Below are 24,270 nucleotides of genomic sequence, written 5' to 3'. Positions count from 1 at the left end.
GGGAGTGTTGTTGTAGCCAGAGAAATTAAAGCACATGTGGATTAGACATAGGCCTATATCCTTTTTTATGTAACGTTTTTTTTTCATGGTTAAGAGATCACAATGAAATCTCTGTACAGTGAGGCTATCACAAGCTCACTCATCACGGTCCTTGATGGTCCAGCCAATGAGAATGTGTCTGTTCAGCTAGATGAAAAGAAATATGTCAAATCTGCCCTCACACCAGCAGGAGTCAAAACTACACATCCCTACTGTTTACTGTGGAAAATGCTTGTTTGGTGCACAATTTATGGAAATGAAACCATAACACAGGTTTTGTAATAAACCCCCAACAGCAATCTTTAACACAGAAAAAAGTCAGGATATTGGATTATGACTTGTGTTGTGGCTTATCTGTGGGAGAGATAAGGGGGCCTACTTTTTCGCTATTGTGTGCCAACTCGCCCATCCCCATTTTTTTTAACCTAATTTATATTACAAGGACAGGGACTTCAAATCAACATCTTTATTATATAAATAATATATATTTATATTTCTATAGGACCCTTAAAGCAAACTAACACAATTATCTGTATTAAATCATCAATAAAACCACTTGAAATAAAATGTAAAATAATTACAAATAAATACATGAATAAAAACAGAGTATTTTAATTAGTATGATGAGCTCACTCCTCAAAAGTTCCTTTACACCTGCTTTCCAAAAATACACATTTTCTTTAACTTTAGTCTTTAGTAGTACAGGTACGCTAATTGTTCAGAACTAGATGATGATGAAGAGGCTTATCGCCCCAAAAAACACCTCTCAAACCTTTATTATTAAACAATGAATCACACTCATCACTGTGTTGCTGAAGTGATAACTAGCCCCCGGCTTGCCAGAACAACCTCCGTCCCCACTGGATTGTTGATGGACGGCTTGCCTCCCCCCACCCCCTTGCTCCCTATCCCTCTTCCTGCATCTTATCCCATCTCTCCCCCTATCCCTTTCCAAGCCCGGCACAGTCTAGGCCTGTGAAGGCTGTTTCATCATGAGCCGGGGATCCAGCCGAAGATTTCTGCCTTTTAATAAGGCAGTTTTTTCTTACCACTGTAACTTTTGCTGCTTTGCTAAAGTGCTCATGATGGATAGGCCGGATCTTTGTAACATAGCAATAAGTAAGGTCTTTTACCTGCTTTTTGTAACATAACAATAAGTAAGGTCTTTTACCTGCTTTTTGTAACATAACAATGAGTAAGGTCTTTTTACCTGCTCTTTTGTAATGTTAACAGACAAAGAGTAAGGTATTTTACCTGCTTTTTGTAAAGTGTCTCGAGATAACACTTGTTATGAGTTGACGCTATACAAATAAAAATTGATTGATTGATTGATTGATTGATTAATTGATTGATTGATTGATTGATTGATTGATTGAACTGTGGTCATCGTAAGAGCAACATTTGCTGCTTCAAAGGAGCGAGAATTGGTTGCGGTGACTGAACTGTTGTTTTTTGTTGCCTGTACAGCTCCAGAGATGTGTCGACCCAGACAGATGGTGCGGTGCAGCAGCTTCCCTCTGCATACTCAACTTTGTCTGCCCATTTGAGCCAGAGCCACTACAGAGAAACCCCGCTCACTCAGGCAGCTCCTGCAGGGCTTGTTGAGTAAAAAACTTAGACCAGCTTTAACCTGCAGATATGAATTCATGAATATTCTGCCAGTCCTCTTCTTATTTTTCCAAAAGAAATCAGGTGAGCAAATGTGTTAACGCAGAAGTTATATTCAGGAAAAAAATCCACTGCAAGTGGGTGGGAGGGGCTGATGGCGTTTATATTCTAACCATCGAATTACTACAGCAAATTCGTGCACATAATGAAACAGTTTCATTTTATTTTCTGCTGTTCATATTTTTCCTTTCATTTATACTTTTAACATGTCCAATTTCATGTAGTATTTAAAAAAAAAGCTTGACAAGATTCAAGATTGCAGATTCGGTTTATTTGTAATTTTTCTCATGTGCATACATGCAACAAAATGGGGTTCTCCCAGCCCCAAGCAATATGACAGAAAGAAGACATGTAACAAAAACACATAAATAAACCTAAAAATCTTCTAAGCAAATCAACTAAACAGTTACAATAAAAAAGCTGAGATAATAAAAAGCAGACATGAAATAACATAGGCAGAAAACAGATAGCACCACAGCCATTCATAAGTGTCCAAAGTGTAGTAATTTATGGTAAATGGTAAATGGACTTGAGCTTATATAGCGCTTTTCTAGTCTTCCGACTACTCAAAGCGCTTTTACACCACATGTAAAGTGCAAGTGCAGCACATGTCCCTCTGATACTGATTATTGTGACAGGGGTGGGGGGCACAGTTTGTCAATGCATGTGGAAAAAGAGTTGAGCATTTTGCTTGATTTAGCAGGAATGGACGGCAGGATGGAAAACAGTTTGTGAGAAGGATGAGGGGGGTCCTTTATGAGACTGGGGAGGGGGGCACCAATAACTCTGCTTGCTGTCTTCATTATCCTGTTTAGCTGCTGTTGTTCGACAGCTTTACAATTTCCAAACCAGGAAGTGAGTGAATATGTTAAGATGGTTTCAATAGTGTCCCTCTAGAAGGTGGTAAGAGCTGGAATGGGGAGACAAGTCGTCTTTAGTGTCCAGAGGGGGTGGAATCGCTGTTGAGACATTTTTACTATGGCTGAGGTGTTGATAGAGTAGGTCAGGTTGTCCGCAAGGTGCACACCCAGAAACTTGATGTTGTTGATCATATAGCTGCACCATCGATAATCAGGGGCATATGTTTGTGCCTGCCAGTCCTCCTGAAATCTATCACCATCTCCTAGGTCTTATCCACATTGAGAGCCAGATTGTAAAGTTTGCACCATGATGTTAGTTGTCCAACCTCTGCTCTGTATTTCAATTCATCATTGTTCCTTACAAGTTTCACTACTGTTGTGTCGTAAGCAAACTTGATGATGTGGTTGGTGTCTAACTGAGCACAACAGTCATAGGTTAGCAGGCTGAACAGCACGGGACTCAGGACACAGTGACCTCAGCTTCTACCAGTTGTTGTGGTAGGGTGGTATTAAAAGTCGAGCTAAAGTCGATGAAGAGGGTCCTGGTATAGGAGTTCTTCTCTTCTAGGAGTGAGCTGGAGTGTGGTGGATATTGCATCTTCTGTGGATCGATTTGCTTTGTCTGCAAACTGTAGGGGGTCTAAGTTTGCTGGGAGGCTTGATGTGCTCCATTACAAGTCGTTCAAAACACTTCATGCCAATGCGAGTTTGGGCAACAGGACAGATGTCATTCTTACAGGTGTGGTGAGACGTGTTCTGGCTGTTTTGAGGCAGGCAGGCACGGATTCTTGTCTGCGGGAGATGTTGAGGATGTCTAATAAGAACGTTCAGCTCTTCTGCACAGTCCTTGATAACACACGTTGTCAGGCCCTGCTGCTCTTCATGGGTTACGCTGTTGAAGGCCTTCTGAACTCCAAGACCCAATCAAACACATGCTAACTATCTCCTTTTTTTTAAAGAGTAGTTTATTTTTTCAATATAATCCCTGCTACTTATGTCTAGTGTTCAACCAGAATCTCACATCAATAAATCTTTGTCTCCGCTTTTTTTTTTTTTAAAGTTAGATTTTTGTAAATACACTTAACTTTTCCAATAAGCATGTTACTGTCAGCTGCAAGTTATCTTCAGCCCCCTAGCTAAATTACTGTGGGGAAAACAAAGTATTTTATGTATTAGGCTAAGTGTACATAAACTTAGAGCAACCTTTAGTTGTAATGTAGAAGTGTTAGCTGTGATCCAGGTTTGCAGTAATTATGCTTGGTTAAGCTGAAGGGCTGTTAGCTTCTGCTTAAATGGTAGGAAAAATGGCGTCAAACTTCTCATCTATTAACTCTTGGTATAAAAGTAAGAAAGACAGGTGTATTTGTATTTGCTCAAATGGTCTAATATTCTTTTAATCAATTCAATATTTAGAATTACAATGATCTCCCTGTCTTAGAATTTATAAAGGAATATGGGGGTCAAATGTGCTATTGCAATTGACTGTAGCCTATATCTTCAGAATTTCCACAATATTTGTTTTTTGGTATATACTTAATAATCATTATTTATTCACCACTTTTTTAATGCTGGCAAAAAGAAACTGTTAGGTCGAGAGTATCAGATTGTAGTTGTTTTTTTTACTTTTATTTTCCAGTGGAGCTTCCTTCAACCTTTGTTTTACCTTATGACCCTTCTGTTACACATCATTGCACTTAGACCCAAATAGACCTACTGCGAGTTTTTGATTTGTATTAAAGTGCACTCCTCATAATGCTGCATCCTCCTGCCAAAAGCTTATTATAGTCTCTATGTGCGAACAGCAAGCACAGCTGCCCTCACATGGCAAGCACAGCTCTGCTTTGTACCTTTGTACTCTCTCCACATAGAAAAGAATGAAAGAATCCTTGGATGCCAAGTAAGACTTGACACCTGTTTATGTGTGTGTGAGCACTTACATTTGACAGAGGAATGGGAGGCAGGAAGACATTTGGGAGGGTAACCATGAATGTTTTGTGAGAGTATTGTGTCTGACTTCAACATCAGTTTTTATTGGTTTTATTGGTGATGTTGTCCTTGTTTGTGTTGTCTTTCTGTGTGCTCCTGCTCTAAAACAAATGAATGAATCCGAATCAGATCTGAATAACAAAAGAAAGATGACAGAAATTGAAAGAGAAAATGCAGTGAAGATTTGCCAGTGACTGATCTGGGGACTTCAGGGAGTTCTGGATTTTGACAGCCAGTGAAGGATTGAGCATCCCACACACAGATGTTCACAATCATTCCCCCCAGACGACTCCCAATAATAATAGTAATGACCGCAGTGACACGTGGGAGAATCAGGAGGCTGTGATTGATTGGAGGATAATTCTCTGAATTGGCCTGTGGAATTATTTACTTTGGAGCAATGTAGGAAAGACAGAGGGGACGCTATCTCACTAATTAATACCGTTTAGTGTCAGTTGGCTGAAGACAGAGCAAAAAGAGAAGATAATCTGAGAGGTCATAGAAAGTTTAAAAGCAGAGTTCGCACAGCCAGCTGACCTGATGGGGTGACTTTAGACTTCTGTCTCAAAAGAAATGATGAACTAGCTATCATTTAAATAACATCCAAATGGAGACTTTTCCAGAGTAGAATACAGTTATTACATTTTTCAAGAGCCCATATTCTGCCCTTTTTGGGGTTCATATATTTAATCTATGTACCTACTTTTGTATGTTCACAATAGCTAAAGTCCGAAAAAAGTGTACAGCTACACTCTGTTGAGCCCACACTGTTAGACCCCACGTGGGCCAAGTCTGCTCTGATTGGTCTGCCGATCCGCTCTGTCGTTATTGGTCAGTTGCTCAGCACGCGTCTCGGAAATTTCAACATGAGCTGCTGGGCTTGCCACAACGAGCCAATGGCGTCATTGTCAGTCGGACTGACACATTTTTATCGAGGGGGGCTAGAACCGAGCGTTACATGCAGCTAATGCTACAGCTAACAGGAGGACGTAGAAGCCGCGTTTCCGCGGACTTTGAATTTTTGCACATAGATGTGTCTAAACATGCACAGGACACTTGGAAAACTCACTAAAGAGCATATAAAACCAGAAAAAGCATAATATGGGACCTTTAAGTTAAAATAAGGCAAAGTATAATAGCCTGATTGAGGTGTAATAAACGTACATGTCCTCATCTTGGTGCCAGTCCTGAAGCAGCAGTACCTTCTATACTTTCAAAGTAAAATAAACTTCTTTAACACATTGCTTGGTTTAGAGTGAACCTCGTCAGTCAATGAAGTCAAACAGAACATGCTGGAGGAGATATACAGATTAACTGTACTTTTTCTGTCTTCTGAGGCTGAATGAATGCTATGGACGTGTCCTTTTCATTTTTTCTTTTATTTAGGGAAATATCCGAGCACAGACTGAGGCTAAGGTCTGTGTCTGAACGCAGAGAGTTATGGGAGTCTAGGAGGAGGTGATGACGGACTGAGTCTTGGCGTCTCTGCTGTTCTGGCAGCGTCTGAGTGAACACGTACGCACAGGAGCTGAAAGACTGACGTTTACATCATGTGAACCTTATTTAATGATCTTTTGGAAGACATATATATATCGGAGAAACACAATCGATGTCAGAAAGGTGAAGGATTCAAACGTGCGTATAGCCACAGGTATTGTTTATTGCAAAATAGTGAACATTCAGTCAAGCATGCTCTGATCGGCAGTCATACACACACAGTTAAAGTCAGCAGGGAAGTTAAGAGGACCCATATGATAAGTGTGGTAAAAAAGGGAGTGGGGGGGGTGATACATTGCTGTCAAAATTAACGTAGACTTAAATAGTTTTCATTGGAACCTGAATACATGTGTGTCTGACAAGTCAGTAGCCTGATATTTTTACATAATTTTATCCCCATACTTTTTTAGTTATCATATGCAAATTTCATTCGATAACCATGTGCAGACAAAGCCTCATGCCCTCTTTCAGATCTCACACACACACACACACATATCAGAAAACACTCTTTTCTCACTGCTTTGTTTTTCCTCCATCCTAAGCTGCCTCATGGATTTGGTCCCAGCCAATAATATCCCTTCCTGGTCCATCACATGCACAGTGCGTGCTGTTGAGTTGAGAACAGTAAGCACTGTCTTGGGTGTGTGTTCTTTTGGCCGTACTTTAGAGCCTTCTGATATCTCAACCTGGTCAGTAAGGTGAAAACAGAAGCGGTGTGTGTGTGGAACAGATGCTGGGTCTGGGTGCCGGATGTAGCAGCGCCTGTGGGAGGGGCTGACTCTGAAAGAGGGCGGGGCACGAGTTTGAAGCAGGGGGGAGAGGGAAGGAGGGCAGCATTGCCATTGCAGCAGTGGCGGCAGAGAGTTGACGCTGTAGTAGACACGAGGCCAGGGGTTTGGTCATGTCTTGGTTCTTCTGAAGAGCGAGGCGAATCTGAGGAGGAAACAAACAAACTGCAGTCAAGTTTTTTTTCTCTCTCACAAGGAAATTGAGAAGTTCAAGTAGGACACTAGAGAAGTCGGAGGAGATAAAGTCTTCGTAGCTGATCTGAACATAACCCATCATTTTTCCTCTTATAACGTCATCGGATTAAAACACAAGATTCCTTCCATCTAAATCACTGGCAATTTGTCATATTAGAAGTAGGGAGTGGATGGTCTGGAAAACAAACTTGTGAACACAAACACAATGATGAGGGATGATGGTTAATTTAAAATAAAAAAAAGAAGGACTTACCGCCTGGAAACTCTGGTGACGCTGGGTGGGAGTGTAGGGGCTGAACTTGGGCTTGGCTGGCTTGCCTGCTGCTCTGTCTTTGTGTCTCCTGCTGCTGATGTGCTGTAGGTGGAGAAGAGAAACATGCAGATGAACAGACAGGGAAATAAAGATAGAGGGACAAAGATAGAAGAGCGAGAGAGAGAGAATGTATAATCACAGAAGAGGAAATTACAAGGAAGCTGAATCAAAGCTCCTTTTTTTGACTACGGACAGACGGACTGTTGATATTTAGTTTGCAGACTTTGAAAGTAAATTATTCACGAGGGGCGGGTTTGGAGATCTTTTTGATTTGATTGACGTGCACAAACAGATGGCTACGGCCAGTGCTGAACACAGTCAGCAGTGAAGAGCTGAATATTCATGAGCACCTGGCCAAAATAAACTTTTTCAACGGCTATAAAGACATTCAACACTCAGCATTCATATCACGTATAGAGATGCTAATATCACACTCACATGCTGAAAACAGACCAGACGTAGTGTGTAATTTATTGAGTTGACTGTGAATTTAATTCACCTGCAGTGACAGTTATGTTATAATTTGGAAAAAAATACACACAGGCCTGAAAAACACTTTCTGTATTACATGAGAAGTAGAGTGATGACAGCTCTGTCTGTGACGTCCCCGTGAAAGGGGCAAATCTGTGAGACAGCTGACCTTTTCATAGTTTTACATTTATAAGAGGGACTATCAAGCAGGAAGTGTGACACATCAGATTCTCACCTACACAGTGTTCAATCTAACTGAGCAACAATAAGCAACTATGGTCAGTGAGTCATGTACTATACAAAACATATTGGTACAAAAAAACGAAATACAGTTACAATACTCTACCGAAGTTCTACTTCAAGTTCACTTGTATGAGTATTGTCTCCTTATGATTTACTTAACTTACTGAACTCCATCGCATTTATCACACAGTTTAGTTGCTAATTTCTGTATATAAAAAAGAAATGTAGTCATATAATAACAAAAGTCTGAAAATACAAATATTTGTTTCTGCAGAAGAACTCAACTCCCTCTTCTTTCTTTCCCATTAATTACATCTATTCACTGACCTTTTGAGGGGATGTAGAAAAATATATTACTTGTAAATGTTACATTACAGTGGAAATAAAGTGAGCTCTAAAAATAAATCAGAGCTCATTCAAATATTTTGGATTTTTATGAAAAAGTAAATTGTCATATCATCAGCATATTATACTTAATATGCTGATGAGCAGAGCAAATTCTGTACACGCTAAAAAACCATAACAAATAGTAATGGGAACCGAATTTCCCCCTGGGATTAATAAAGTATTTCTGATTTTGATTCTGATTCTGGTGTATATGTTTGGGGTCCCAGACCAGTAAGGGGGGCCCCTGAAGGCTGACAAACTTTAAACCACAGCAGTGGCTAAAATTTTTGCAATGACAGTAGGAAACCTCCCCAAGGGGGCCTCATCGGAAAGTACTCTTGTTGCTGTCAAAACCAAAGTTTTCCAAGAAAAATGAAGAGGAATTATCTATCCATCTGCTGGTTGGAGGGCCCCCAAATTAATTTTTGCAATGGGCCCCAACAGACTCTAGAATCACCACTGTGAGCAAGTCTGTACCCAAATCCAGACACCCAAACTTAGCTCTGTCATTGGATGATTCTGTTTAAATTGCTGTAAAAACTAACCTGCTTTTGTAGTACATGTAGATTTTAGCTACTGACCTGTTTGAGTTGTATCTCAGAGTTGACGTGCACATCACAGATTTCACAATGGAAAGTTTTGTTTTGGAGTCCCGTCGTTGACTCAGATGGTGCAGCCAACTTGGCCTTGACGCCCATCCTCGGGAAGGACTTGATGGCTCCATCCCCACTCCTCGCCTCCAACATCGTCTTGTGCTTAGTGCCTGAGTGGATACGAAGTCACATCAACCTTATGTCTTATGAGGCTTGCCTATAGAGAGATGTCAGCTGTGACTACAGGTCCTCACCGCTGTTGTGGGCCTGCAGCTGGGAGGCAGAGTTGACGGCCACTTTGCAGAGGGAGCAATAAAGTAGACGCTTAGCTTTTTCCTCTTCTGTTTCCTCTTCTGGAGTCACCGCCGCCTCACCGTCACCTTGTGTCTCCTTTTCTGGCCTCGTCCGACTGGGTGACATGGAGGGCTCGGAGTGTGCTTTCACAGTTTCAGTGGAGCTGTCGCTGGATGGCGACACCTCTGAGGAAAGGTTTGAGGCTGTTGTTTCTGGGGGGGGGGAGATAACACACAAAACAATAAGGTAAGTGAGCGGGCAAGATTGATTTATCCACTTCTACAATGGCAGAACTTTTACACAATAAAAAGCTGCAATTTCGCGACATGCTCTGTGGTAGAATAAACACCCATCAAGCTGATTATGAGCTTCCCTAATCACACTAATAACCAATCATTTCCCTGAGGATTTGCATCCAGGACTGAAACAAACATTTTTGTTCAGAAATGATTTGTCTCTTCAATCTTTTGTGTGACTTGACTTGAAGAGCTTCCCTAGAGGAGTGTGTGCTGATATGAGGACTCACTCTTTGCTAATAACAATGATTAGCTCTGCTTCATTGAGTGGGTGTCTGTTTGGTACCATTGACTCCCCACTCTTGAGAGGCCAATGAGGCTGTTTGCTGAAGTAATCCTGAGGGGCTCGTTCACTTCCAATTGGAAATGATCACTGATTCTTTTACTCTTACAAACAAACTTTCATATTAGTGTCCTCAAGTATAATTCTCCTGTTTTTTTTTTTGCTGTTTAACTTTCAGCAAAATGTATTATTGTCATTCCCAAACACCCACAAAGGTAGCACATCAGGACTGGGAAGCAGTTGATGCTCTGAATCGCATTTATTTCAGCATGTTTCCATGAACATAAAAGAAAACTATCCCCTGATCAAATTCAAAGCTTTGTCAGTGCGTTTTGATCTCCATAGCCACTGAGGAGGTCAGTTAATGTAGAGAAGAAGAAGAAGAGCTTCACTTTCAAAGTCTGCACTGTGAAACGTTGAGCAGCAGGAGGCTTAACGCATCAAAGAGTTAAAGTCGTGACGGGGGAAAAGAGGGTCTGAGCCTTACATTCCTACACTGCATTTAAAGCTGTCATACGTTTCATGTCTGTTCACAAACACAGACAGACAGACACACACACACACACACACACACACACACACACACACACAGTTAAGGTATGCATGCTTGCAGATACACACACCTCCTGATGTTGTGTCGGAGCTGAAGGGCTGTGAGCAGAGCAACGGGAGGATTTGCGATGTGGTTTCCTTGGCTACGGGGTCGGAGGCCCTGATCTTTGAGTCAGGGGCATCAAGAGATTTCAGCCTTTTTGCATGTTTGGGCCCACTGTAATGGAAAGTAGCCTGCACCTGTGTACAAAACAACAAACAAGACAACATGAATGTATTGGACCTGATTATTAAGCTTTGTGAACCTGACAGTATTCTATATTTTCAGACACAAAACATGACATGAATTTCAAGTAGGTAGTAGAAGTAAGTGATATTTCTTTTTCTGGCAATGCTCTGTTGTACCTTCTTAGAATTTCTCTTTACTGGTGACATGATATTGCTGTTCAGCACATAGTAGTTCTTATGTGAATAATTCTGTGGTAATCACAATGAAAATAAGAACTTTCCAAAGGTCATGTGAGGTGTTTGAAGCAGCTTTCACCCAGTAAGAGAGCTAAAAAAAAAAAAAAAAGGGCAGGCCTACTTTACCACTCAACTGCCAGGTAAGGGTGTGTGTGAGAAATAATGTCAACTTGAGAGGTAAACAATTACAAGTGTGTGTTTCCCACAAGACAACACCCACTTCAGAGTTGATCCTCAGTCGACACACTCCGCAGGCACTGGGCTTTCTCTTCAGAGGTGAGATCGACCCGAAGCCTGGACCAATCAGAGCTTTATGGACGGGATCCATCTGCAACAAACCAGAAGCGTAACTGTGAGGTCATGACCGGCTCAGGATTGTGTAAGAAAGACAAGAAAGAGAAGTTAGTGAAAGTTAATGTCCCCCAAGGTGTCAATGACAGGCTGTCTGCGAGATAATGTGGATCTATTATATGCATGTCATAGGTGGGGGCCAGCAGCATACATTAAGCCCCTTTCACATTTGCACTGTTCACATGAAAACTGCCCTGCATTAACTGTTTGACTGGGGTACATGCTTGAATGCAAACGGCCAAATCTGTTCACCCTGACTTTATCCAGACTTTTTTACTGCCAGCCACCTGGTGAAATGTGCGTGTGAAGTCATGGTGAACAAATGTTCGAACTAAGCAGTTCTTGAACATTCCCTTGTGAGTAATTGGGCGGGGTGATGACATTGTTATTCTTTTCCACAGTTGTGTTTGGTTGCAAAAAACAATCTTGTGTTGTAATGACATTAAAACAGAAAGAACCAGCCTTCTAGACTCCTCTGGGCAACACAGTCACCCTCCCCTCACTTACACCAATCAGAGTATATCGAGTTGTGAAACCACATCTGGCAAAGGTAGTCCCTCTGTTTATGAAACTATCAGGGCCTGGCTGTCCTGAAATTATCTGTAAAAAAAAATCTCAGGAGTCCATGTGTAGAAGCGGCTTCATATTGTTCATTAGAGAGAATATAAACTGACCATGTGGTCATCTTGGGTTTGGCTTAGTTTCAAATCACATTGAGATTTTTCTAATAGTGACATGGAAAATTAAAAAAAAACTGCTGGTACACTCAATACTATAGAAGTATTCCCACTTAACATTAAGACAGCTATATGAAATAGCAAATTCACGATTAACTCTATAGGTAGTCGGGATTATGGACACTATGGCCCATTGTTTTGATGTGGTTTGGAAATCCGCTGATAAAGTAGGAAGTACACAAAAACCTTCCAGGAGGGCTGATCAGGAGTCAATAGACGGGTCAGATAATCAAGGGATTTTCATCCTGAGAACTAGGCTTTGTTGACTTCTTTTAAGTGATGCTTTATAAGATGGCTATGTAATGCCTGTATACTGTAGTTACGTTAAAACTGATGTGTTAGTAAGTTTCATTATGGACATCGACTCTCAGGCAGGATCCAAAGAAAGTACTGGAGCACAGGAATCACTTAAGGCACATGTATGTAGGTGTAGGTCAGGATTCTGCCTGAGAGAAGGAGTCCACTCAGTTATATTTTAAACATCTAAGGTCCCTCTCTGAGAGCACTGACGTCAGAACAAGCTACCCTAAAGGAAGAGTAAAAACTTTTTGCTTACATGAATGCCTCTATATTTAAAATTTTCACACAATCCTGAAGCCAGTAATAACTACCATGAATTCCACATGACCACAGCCACAGCCTTCCATGATAGATATTTTAACTCTTAACATTTTACAGCCGTCTTCAAACCTACAGGTGTGAGGGGAGTGCTGAAAACTAAGGCTCACCCAGTGTTATGGTGCTTTTGTCCTTACAGAAAGTTTTCCCCCCACAGTTATAAATGAAGGTGGGGCAAGGTGCTGTTTACTTTAAATTCATGCATTTTATGGAAAATAAGTTATATTGTTTTGAAATTGAGTGCTGTTCAGAAGTATGAACAAACAAAAATAACAACAAGTAAGCATGAACCCTTCACTAGTTGTCTCGGCTTCTTTATGAGTGTGAGAGTGAGGCAGTAAACCTCCCCATGTCTCATGGCATGTGTGTGTTAGTTAACGTAATTACTCTACCAGAGTCTGACCAAACGACACTGTGCATCTCTAGACATGATCTGGAATGTTAAACAAGCACAGGGCAGTATAAAAGCGTACTAGTCTTTGTGGAGCACAGCAAACCTATTACCTGTGATGAAATGTAGGCAGTCATATAACCAGCCACAACCAAGACGGTTTAATGGAAACGTGGCTGAAGGTGACGTTAAGATTTATGTGTTATTACGGCTCAGCCAACTAGTCCTCCATGCCCTGAAAACTCAAAGCGTAGCAATAAAAATGGAGATTCTTCTCGGTTCTGTCGTGCCAAAGATGAATTATTCGCTCAGAAAGCAACTAAATCTGACTGTAAGAGTTTGTGGGTGTGTGAGAGTTTTAACTCATTTTCTTTGATCATCTCTCCAGGCGGCTATGCGGGAATATATCTCTGCAGTCTCTTATCTCTCTGTTTCTCAGCAGCTGTTGGTATTAGACAAATAAACACATGTAGTTCTTCCCTGTTTCATAATCTAAATCACTTATGCATACAAAGAACTAGAAGCAATAACATGAACTTATGAATAAAGGGATAACAATAAAGCCACATAAATGTTAATCAAGAGCTGGAGTTTTATATTTCACTGAATGAGCCGAAACATTTTAAAGTGGCTTAAAGCCTGTCTCAATCCTTCCTCAGGTCCCATGGACTTCAAGTTTGACCTTCTATCAAGCATTCCTCCCTTCACCCCTCCATCTGCTCCCCTGTAAACCCTCTGCCTCTCCCTTCTTTTCTGTCAGATCAAAGTCCCCCTTGCTGCCTCCCTCCGGACTCCCACTCTGCTCTCTGGGGTGGACGAGCACCTGTGGCAAAGTCATTTTGCCCTTCATACTCATCGCGTCTTGTTTCTTTCTTCTGTACACACTTAATCAACAGCTGACTGAAAAGTAGTCCCTCTCCCTCCTCTTCTCCACCACTACTCCTATACAAGCTGCTAATTGTGACATGAAATGCAGCAGATTCTCTTGCCATTCTCAAGTCAAAAAGATCAAAAGCTCTGATGATAGCATTCTGCTGTGTTCCAGGTTCAAATATGTAGCGATGAAGACAATCAGAAAAAAAGTGAAAGGACATTTGGCCAGATTTCAATTGAAACAAAAAAACTAAAAAAACTTTTGATAGCCTAAAGCAAGGCAACAGTTTGTGTAATCATCCAACTGCTGTTCTCCTGCCAAATCTTTACTATTTACTTTGGCTGATTAATCCTGCATTCAATTGAAAATGTTAGCAATTAACAATAATGTCAGCTGGGAACTGAAAAATGCTAATATTAGCTGTGTCTTAGCTGTAGCTATAGGAGTCCTCAGAGAACCATATTTGTAAACGTAAAGGACAGTCAAGTCACAAAACTGTTTGCTAGCTAAGTTCAGCTTGGAATTTATGCCTCTCTTATTGTATATTGAAACACTTCAAATGCAAAATATTCAGCCAAGACGAGGTTGAATACCATATTAAGTGTTGTCAAATACAAGTTAGTTTTGTTATGGGTAAAGTCAGGTCAGCTAAGTCATAAAAGCTAACATAATAACTCAAACAATTCTTAGTTTACATAGCCTGTTTTAGCTAAGTTAATTGTCTAGCAATTGTATGCCTTCCCCATTAATTATAGAATATATTATAGAATACTATTATATTATCATTTTATTATTATTTCCAAATTGAATTTGGGTTGACAGTTGAATTAAATCATATGTGAGGATTAAAGAACTTATTTTCTCAAAAAATGTTCAACTTTAAAAACGTTTTAAAATCAACATGTCCAAAGGGGGGGGGGGGAGCTTGCAAACATGTCCATGTTCAAACTGAGACAAATATGCATCTTTAAAAGTGCAGTTTATGAGTATGACATTAATCTTGGGACAGAAGAAAATTTCCCGATCAAATCAGTTAAACATCAACGTTTAATCAACATCTAAAACATGGTTTCTGTATTTATCTGCATACAGTATTCTCACACACGCAGCTGTGTTGGTGTTTCAGACAGTCAGCTCAAAGGAGTGAGCTATAGCTAAAACATAACACATAAAGCTAAAGCAGACTTTTATCTGGAATAGAGTCAACATTTAAAATGATGAATGTTCCTCGATCTACATAGTGTACCATGTGACAGGTGAGAACATGACGTCAAGCACCAATAAAGAGGATGGGTTGTGATAAATGAGCTGCAGCTTTTCTGTTCTTTGTTATTTAAATTATGATTTGCTTGGAAAAGAAACAAAAAAATCCATCAAATACAAAGCCAACAAGTCCCTGATTGTGGCTCTGGATCCCTGGCTCATGATATACATACACACACGTGCAGCTCTGTAGTAACCATGACGACCCACGTGTGGGCATCAAACAAAGTTGTCCAGCACTTTACATAGGCCAGCACATGTGGCATCTGTTTTTGATAAGCATCTGATTTTGCCTTTAAATTATGATGAGCTATCCAGTTTAAAACACATACATTTTAAAAATGTTTTTTTTAATTAATTAATATTGAAATCAAAATCTTAAAAGCACCTGAGAAAGTTGGTATCGTTGATTAAAACAGAAGAAGTGAAATTATTAAACTGATTGAGTAATTTGGGGAACAGAAAATTGAGCGGACATTGATTTGATTAACTGTTTCAACTAAAACTGAAACGAGTCTGTGAGCATTGACTGTTTCCTCTTATAATCCTTATTTTACTGTTTGTTCTTATTAAGTATATTATTTGTTCTGAAGTTTATATTCTCTGTGTTTGAATAGTATCATGTTTCCTCTATTTCTATTTCTAAGTCCAATGCTTCTGTTTTAATCCTAAAAGTCGAGCCAGGGACTGGGGATGCAAATAAACCACGGCTAAACCTGTATGCCTGGCATCTACTTTGTGTTTTATGAAGCAACGTTCATTGCATGTGTCAACATGTTTCATTTTTTATGTTAGGTATGTAGCAATGCTCCACTTCCACATACAGAAAAAAAGTAAAAGCTATAAATCGCTATAATAACACCAAGCTAAATGCAGGGACTGTAAAGGTCATGGAAACTTTTCTCAGGGGTGAGATATGCCTTCACCTGCAGAATTGGAGATAGTTTTGGAGTTGAAAAAAGGACAGTCTTATAAATAGGCGAGATGGGATGTGACTCAGTGGGGAGAAGGTGATGTGAGGTGTTTGAAAGACTCTTGTCTATATTTGGTAAGGTTTAAGTCAGACAAAGGAAAGTGAAACATGTTTTTAATTTAAATAAAAATAAATGGAATGGTTTGATATTGTGTGTATGTTGTCAGGAAATGTATAAAAGAAAAAGAAAAGTAATGGGTGTGTAGAGAAAGTGTGAGAGAGCTGAAGAGGTGACGGTGAAGGATGGAGAGAAAGTTGAACATAGACGAGAGAAGAGCTGAAGGGAAAAAGGTGATGAATGAACGCGGAAAAATAATAAAGGCTGATGAGAGAGTGTGAGAGAGGAGAGCCAGAGCAGATTAGATGTCTGATTTTGGCATAGTCTCAGTGACATCATCCAGTGGTTTATAAAGAGCCTTTTTATAGCCAAAAGATGGCGGTCACCATATTGGAAATGCTGACTCTACCTAACTTTTGATCAATCTAGAAACAGTCAAAGAAATTGAGGTTCCTTACAACAAGCCTGCCTGTTAGTCAACTCAGAAACGCCTGGAATTATGCATAACTCCAAGGCTACAGAAGATCAAAACTTAGGAGTTATTAGAAATTCACCCTTTGCAGTAATTTACAAATAAAGAAATGAGCAATCAAGACCTTTTCTTCTACCAGTCCGTAAAGTTAATTCTTCGGTAAAAATAGGCATTTAAATGATATGGGATCCAGCCTCAAGCGGACACTCAATTTGTCTTATAATCTGTTTCTTCCACACATCTGAAATCACTTAATGGTTTAAAGATGAGACAAAATGAAGAGAACAGACTCACCTTTTAACTTCATTATAAGGTTTTAAAGGAATTTAAATATTATCAAAACATTTTCGGTGATTGAAACCGTTTTTTGACTGTAGTTGATACATCTCAGCTAAGTAGTGTACATTGACTCTATCAGCTAAAAAACTGAAGCCACACATCATTCGACCAGCAGGAATATGTTAAGACATACTGCACGATTCTTGTATGAGGCAGTCCTCCACCTTGCCTGACACATTCATCCTCCTCAGGGCTAAGACTTCTGCTCTCCTCCTTCAACCACCACAAACACTGGGGGCAGACAGCGACAAGAAAAAGCTGTGTGAGGAATACCAAGGAATCAGCTCCACCTCCCGGGTTCGGAGGAAATGTCATAACTCTGTGCATCAGAGGTGATATATTTGGAATGGTGTGGGCAGCTGTAGCTCAGGCATCTGTGTATTCAAACCGTTGTGTAAAATAAATTTGTCCATGCACTTGCAGAAATCATCCTCAAGATGAAGAAGTTTTGGGTTTTGATTGTTTTGAGTGCAGCGGAGTACAGTTACTTAAAGAACTCACGTCGTTGAATCCAGGCAGCAGGTGAAACGGGAGGAGGGACTTGGTGTCTACAGAGGGCGGGGTCCTGCCCAGCGTGGGACGGGCAAGCTGCGGGAGAGCCCTGTGACACACGTTACCTAGGAGACAGCATGGCAGGGAGGTGACAGGATACATAAACATATGGAGGAGTGATTTAGGAAAGATGAGGTGGTAACTATTATAAATTATAATAGTATGATAATGATAAAAGCTAAAAGACCAAACAGGATATAAAGGATAAAGAATTTACGTGTAGGTTTTGTGGTCTTGAACATTTCCTCTGTATTTTTCCCTTTAAACAGAAAAATAATCAGGGTGGTGTGACAAATAAATAAAATATATTTGGTCGCCTTTTAGACTCCTTAATGTCACAAGCACAACATTTTGCTTTATCTCAGTGAGCATCAATCTTGTTTGAGTTTCCGTCATTCATAAATAAAGTAAAGGTTCACCAAAATCAAACATCATCTCATCATATTTAACAACACCCACTCATCAGCTCTGGAAGTGAAGTAAAAATGTGACACTTGTATTCAAGCTTAATCCTGTTCTTATGAACAAATATGAGCTACATCGACATGAGTATGTTTTTTTTTTACATCTCTCTTTCTTGTTTAAACACGAGACCTTGTGGCACATTATTGAAGGAAGCAGGAAGCTATGGCTTTCCTCTATCATTAATAATCCAACATAATATAATGTTTAAAAAACGTAACACCCTGATTATAGCCTTTCTGCATAATCTGTGATTAGAATTCAGATACTTTACCACATGGTGCTAATAATTCTGTATAGGCTACATTTCTTTAATTAAAGTAAGTGCTGCCTCCACCATTGATGATATAATTACATGTGTGATTGATTAGGCCTACAGCATTTTATTGAAATGTTTTATCAGAACTAATTAGTGCTTCAACCAATAATTATTTTTTCATTATTCACATGCCAAATGCCTTAAATATAGTTCTAGAGGTAATGCTATCAAATGTCTTGTTTTCCTTGAAGAAATGTTCTGTTAGATCATGCATGAAAGACTAAAAGGTGAATGTCACATTTGAGCATCTGGAACCTATATTTATATTTGAACATTTTGCTTAAAAATAAATATTATTAAGTTGCTTCCTGGTTAGTTTTCAGAGCAAAAAGATATTCCTGCTTTGGCACTTCTAATGGGATCTTTTACCTACATTCTTGATTAAGCATGTAACTGTTAACATGAGATGGTAGAAGAAGATATCATCATCAGTTTTCAGACTGTGTGCTTTCATCACAAAGACACTGAAGCTTAATCAAATACTCTACAGGTGCTGAATGACGGCTATGTCTGGGCCACTCTCTCTCTCTCTCAGACCCATTCAGGAGCAGACCTACGGGTTTCCACCGTACAGGCCACATAGGCAATCATCATTATCAAAAGATCACAACACTCCCATCCACTCTGCGGTTGCCTTTAAATAGAACTCAAGTTCTTTGGACGCGCGCAATTTCGTCAGGCGGTTGCCCATGGATACGTGAATGCTGATGAACCTCTGTGCAGTTTTTTTTTGTATTTAACCCGTGAAAAGGTCGGCTGATGCGGACGCCGTATAAAGTCATGTTTGCATTTTCTCGAAAAAAAGGTTCATAAAAACGGTAGATTGCAACTTTTTCGTGAAATCTTAATCAACATCTCACTAATGTGTCATGTTTAGACCTCGTCTGTCTGTCATCAGTCAGTATCCAATTTCAACTGCGTAGAGAGTTGTTTTTTTTGTATTTGTCACTGTCCCTCCCTATAGGCTATATTATTATTATTATTATGAGGAGTGAGTTTCTGATCCGTGGACACCTGACGTCACCGGGGCTCTCTTTCTTCACGGAGCCCGTGGCGTGGGGATTGCACTTTGAAACTTCTCTGAACTTTTGGCTGAGGTTAAGGCATAAAGTTAAGTCAGGACAGAACAGCATGCATGCTCAATTCCACATATTTGTCTTAATGTCGTTGCCTATTTGTCTGCTTTATTTTAAATACTTCCGTGTTACAATTTAAAGCAGTCATTTGTCTGACTTTTTTCAAGTAAGTTTTTTTTCCCTTTAATCTGAAATTAAAGAAACTGGGCCTATCCTGCACATTTAAAAAAATATATGAATGGCTAACTGTGTTAATTTTAAGAGATATAGTCTAACTTGCAATGCCTGCTTTCTCTTTTTACTTCTTCTCTCAGCAGGCTCTTTGAGGGCTATTGAAGAGTAAAAGCTTGATTAAAACGCTCCATGATCAAATATAAAAATGAAGACGCAGGCTTTTAATGCATTGAATAAGACTCACTTTCTTTTGTCTGTTTCACTGAGTAGGTGACTGACTTCACATAGCTCACACACATCTCAACATAGCAACAAGTCAGCTATTATAAACAACAAATGAACTCAGTATGGGTTGAAAATTTCACTTACCAAAATACATGTCGGCACCAAGAAGAGAAATCCTGTTGCTCAGTGTGAGAATGAAATATCTTTCATCTCCATGCAGAGATGAGGATTTTGCGTCCTCTCCCTCCACGCTCTGCCTCTGCTCTCTCTCTCTCCTGCAGCTACATTACTCCCCATCTGGATTCCCTCCTCCTCTTAACTGCCCGCCTCTTCCTTATGTGCTCCTCATCTCTTCACGATTCGTGTACAAGACTCCCCCTGTTGCCTTCAAATCTCCCAGGAATCTTTTTTTTTTTAATTCAGTAATCAGGAAATGGCTGTAATGAGTGTACAGTAACACCCTGGATTCATACAACAAACCTTGATGTCAACACTGAGAGCAGGAGGCACATGTGGGTTTGATACCTCAACATAACAAGGTTTGATATCTCAACATCTCAACACCTGAGTTCTATATATCATATATCAAACTGTATTGTGGGCTCATGTTTTTTGTATGGGTGGGATATGTATGTATGTGTGTTGTGTGTTTGTATGTATGCTGGCTGCTGGAACACTTAAATTTCCCTGCTGGGATGAATAAAGTATATCTTATCTTTATCTTATCTTATAACACCACAATATGAAATGAAGTAATCCCGTCTTTAAGAGTAACAGATCGAGGCTGTCAAGGACTAAAAAAATGAATGTTGCACATGGGAATTTGGGGGATATCCTTACACGGTTGTTTGCAGGCTCCCCCATTTGGCCCCTGTGCTTGTACAGTAAGGAGCCCCTCTTCCTTCTCTTCTGTAAATGCTTTCCCATCTTCACTTTCCTCTCCGACCTTCGGGGTATTTTTAGATGCATCCCAAAGCTTTTCACTGCACAGAGAGGAAAGTACACACAATAAATAATTTACAGTTCAGCTAAAAAAACACACAACATGCTGTCACGCATTTATGCAGCCTTATGAATGCCCTCACCCACACTGAAGAGGATTTGTATCTGCAGGGAATTTACATCGTACTCCTCAGCGACCTTGACTCAACTTTCCTGTCCTGTAGCCAGATCGTGTTTCCCCCCTTTGTGTCAGGAAAGCAGACAACAACACATGTTTTCCCACAATCTGCAACTCCAAGGGGATTTAGCTCAGGAAGGCTATCAGTTCAACAACTGTTGACCTCCAAGTGCACACACAAACAAACACACACACACATGGCCTTAATGTGCTCGTCCACCATAACTCACAAGCATTTTAATCAGCTGAGAATAAAATCATTGAAAACAGATCACAAAGGGCCTCTCTGACAGGGTTGAGTCCAGACTTTTCTGACTGGGGTGACCATACAGTGTCACTCATTTATACAAATGGAGCATGAAGTATTTGTGCGCACACATAATAGTGTACATTGCCGTTTCTTGCACTGATTATTTTAACCAACATAACCACATTTCATAGTTTCATAAAGATGTTACATTCCTGTTTAGGATTCTATTTTATAGATTTAGAAATACCAAAAGATATTATCAGAAAACTCAAAAAAAAGATCCTAAGAATTATCTAAAAAAAATCACCATAAAAAGTATGAACAAAGGAAATGTGCTACATTCAAATGTTACAAAAAGTGGCAGACTGTAGTAACAATGTGTCATTTTAACACAAGCCCTGCCTCTGCAGATAACTCATCATAGTGAATGAATTTGGGGTAGAACCTGGGGTGGCCAATCAGATTTCAGGGCCTGTGCAACCCCAGCCCCTGCTCTCTATAAGGACAAAAAGCACATTCAATCTATACAGTGGAATTCAATAATGCAGAACTTGAGTGCATCTATTAGAATAATAGATAATAATAATAATAATAATCTATATTCAGCACATGTCTCCTGGCTGAGCCATGTGAAGCAACAGCTGCCTGAAGAGGAGAAAAAGACACTCATGGAAATGTGCAGTCATAATATACCAGACTGAACATCTCTTTTATTGTATTGCCAGACGTTTTGTGTTCCCATGAGAAACAGCAGAGCGGCAAGAGGGCTGGGTGGTATTAACTTAAAGACACACATTTGGAAGCTACAGGGTTTCATATTTTAGAACCTGGTGGCTCATTTCTCTTCTCAAGTGTAGGAGTTGAATCCAATCAAGGAGGTGGTGAGACATTTTGTCCCGATTGCTTAACATTTTTTTTGAACAGCTGTCACAAATTACAGACTTTACTAAGCTAACTGCACTGACTCAAACATGACTTACCTCCTCCCCTGCATATGTCACCTCTTGAGCACAAATGCCCCCCCTTGTAAGGAAGCTCACCTGTCACACAGAAGATTGTATGTTAATGAGAGTCCTGCTTAACACTTGTTTCTGGTCTCATGTTGCAGCTGAAAGCTTCACTGGAATATTAGCTCGCTGCATCACTTTACACCTGCAGCCGTTCAACATACCAGCCTCACAGGCAAACATTGTGGCTGTCATGGCAACTGAGGTATGTGATATTATTTTAAGTGAGGCTCTTGGCTCAGTGTGACGCTGGCAGCCTGTTTAATTACACGCAGGAAAGGAATCGTGTGACCCCAGCTGGGGCTCTTGAATGGACGGCAGAGAGAGACAGGCTTTGTTATGACATTAGAGGCTTTTAAAGGTGCTAATTGATTATTTTATGTGTTTGGAAGTGCAACAGCCAAACACAGGAAGTTATTCATAACAGGCGTTTTTTTGGCATGCTTTTATCCCATAATAAACTGAGCTGAAAACCAAACAGCTTAAGTTGTCATGCTGGAACAATAACCACACATTTTCTCTGCCACCACCTGCAGATGATAATCAAACTCAGTCAGAGCACCTACCAGGCTACCTCTTTCTTTGATTGGTCGGCATGACAACATCCCCATGATTATCAGCATGCATTGATTGAGTTGCTTTTATGTGTAAATGTCAGCTGGTGTGTAAATGTTACATTTTGTATTCACTGCTAATATACTGAAATGTGGACTATGGAATATTGTGTTTGCATACACAAATAAAGGCATGAGGACACATACCCACATGGAACATCACTAAACTCAACTAGAGCTATAAATCCTGCTGTGAATAAAAACAACCTGAACTTTAACATAATGCTATTATGAATCCCATGTTTCATTTCTGTCCAATAAATACGTTGTGTCCAGATGTGGTTGGGAAAGTTATTCTTGGTTCCTGAAAGTTTTGTTACTGAGTTCCATACTTTATTATTGAACAGCTGTAATATGCAAAAATACCCCTTGGTGTGCATCTTGGATACATTATATCCCAAATTCATATAGTGAGTAAAAAAGACACGGAGTACAATGGAATTTTGTTTAAATGAAAATGTTTTGTGTCTCATGTTACTCTGTTAATCAAATGTAAAATTAAAAAATTAAAAAACAGGAAGCCAGAATAAACAGCAGGAAAAGCATGTCAGTAAAAACCTGAAATGTTCTGATATTTGTCTTTATGAGCTGTGTGTGAACCAGAAGACCAATTGTTTCAGCCCAATTACTCTGATTTTTTACTGTCACCTATCCAATACATTTTCTGCTATAAGTTTAGGTGAGCCTATGTTTGAACACAGAAGGAAATTCATCCCACTCGGTAAAAAAAACTAGTTATTATAACTTTAAAAAGTTAGTGATAGTAAGTTAACTGAACTTAAAACGATAAGTTGAGATAAATGTGTGATTATTCCAAAGAAATACAATTTTCCTTAGTTTTCAACTTGTTGATTCAAAGTTATATTAAGTTGACCTCTTTTATAGCACTAGTTCTTATAATTTGGTTTGTAAACTCGGTTTTCTATATTTTGGTAAAATAAAAACACACCTTTTCTTTAAAGGCTTAAATTCACACTTAAATGTAGCAGAAATCAAATATATCCTCTGAAAATAACTCTGTGAGTCATGACTGTCTACAATGGGTGTAACACCCGAGTCCCACTGTCTGTGATGTTTTCAGAGTTTTCAGAGTCCTATCTTCACTTTGTTTACATCGTCAGGACAGCCGGCTGACTCCTCCCCTCGTGTATAAAAGTTGTTTAATTGAGGGACTAGAGAAAAGAAGAATAACATACTGTACTCACTGCTTAACTGTGTTTCTAGATCACGCTCATTTCAGGTAAATTTACATGCAGTGTGAAGATACGAGCATAATAAAGATCGCTAGCATTAGCATGCTAACACAACAATGCAGCACGAGTTGTTTTGGTTTCATGCTGGTGCTCATCTGCTGGATCAAAAAATCACATATAAACCCTTTAATATGAATCACTTTTCAAAGTTGGAAAACTTTCAATTAGTTGAGGTGACATAAACGTATAATATTGAGTTAACACAATATTTT

General features: G+C 39.7%; 1 protein-coding gene across 2 annotated transcripts; it reads right to left on the bottom strand.

Moving 5' to 3' along the window:
- Positions 1 to 6,193: 6,193 nt before the first annotated feature.
- On the bottom strand, positions 6,194 to 20,103 carry LOC132991317 (zinc finger protein 385D-like). 2 transcript variants are annotated; one of them, XM_061060053.1, is made up of 8 exons: positions 19,959 to 20,103; positions 17,508 to 17,623; positions 11,151 to 11,258; positions 10,537 to 10,705; positions 9,295 to 9,546; positions 9,029 to 9,210; positions 7,287 to 7,388; positions 6,194 to 6,983 (listed from the first exon to the last, which is right to left on the bottom strand). In XM_061060053.1, exons 1-8 carry the CDS (start codon positions 19,966 to 19,968, stop codon positions 6,741 to 6,743), a joined length of 1,182 nt encoding a protein of 393 aa, XP_060916036.1. In that variant the 5' UTR covers positions 19,969 to 20,103; the 3' UTR covers positions 6,194 to 6,740. The 2 variants fall into 2 exon arrangements, with proteins under 2 accessions (XP_060916036.1, XP_060916037.1); XM_061060054.1 differs by lacking the exon at positions 17,508 to 17,623 and having other exon boundaries at positions 19,959 to 20,091.
- Positions 20,104 to 24,270: the final 4,167 nt, after the last annotated feature.

Source organism: Labrus mixtus, chromosome 16, assembly GCF_963584025.1.
Source record: "Labrus mixtus chromosome 16, fLabMix1.1, whole genome shotgun sequence".
NCBI classification, from domain to species: domain Eukaryota; kingdom Metazoa; phylum Chordata; class Actinopteri; order Labriformes; family Labridae; genus Labrus; species Labrus mixtus.
This window is presented reverse-complemented; position numbering and strand designations above follow the sequence as displayed.

Excerpts from the sequence above, each read along its gene's own strand:
- LOC132991317 (XM_061060053.1), bottom strand. Across the intron at positions 9,211-9,294 it reads GCTGCAGGCCCACAACAGCG|GCACTAAGCACAAGACGATG; the intron begins GTGAGGACCTGT and ends GTATCCACTCAG. Across the intron at positions 6,984-7,286 it reads GTCACCAGAGTTTCCAGGCG|ATTCGCCTCGCTCTTCAGAA; the intron begins GTAAGTCCTTCT and ends TTTCCTCCTCAG.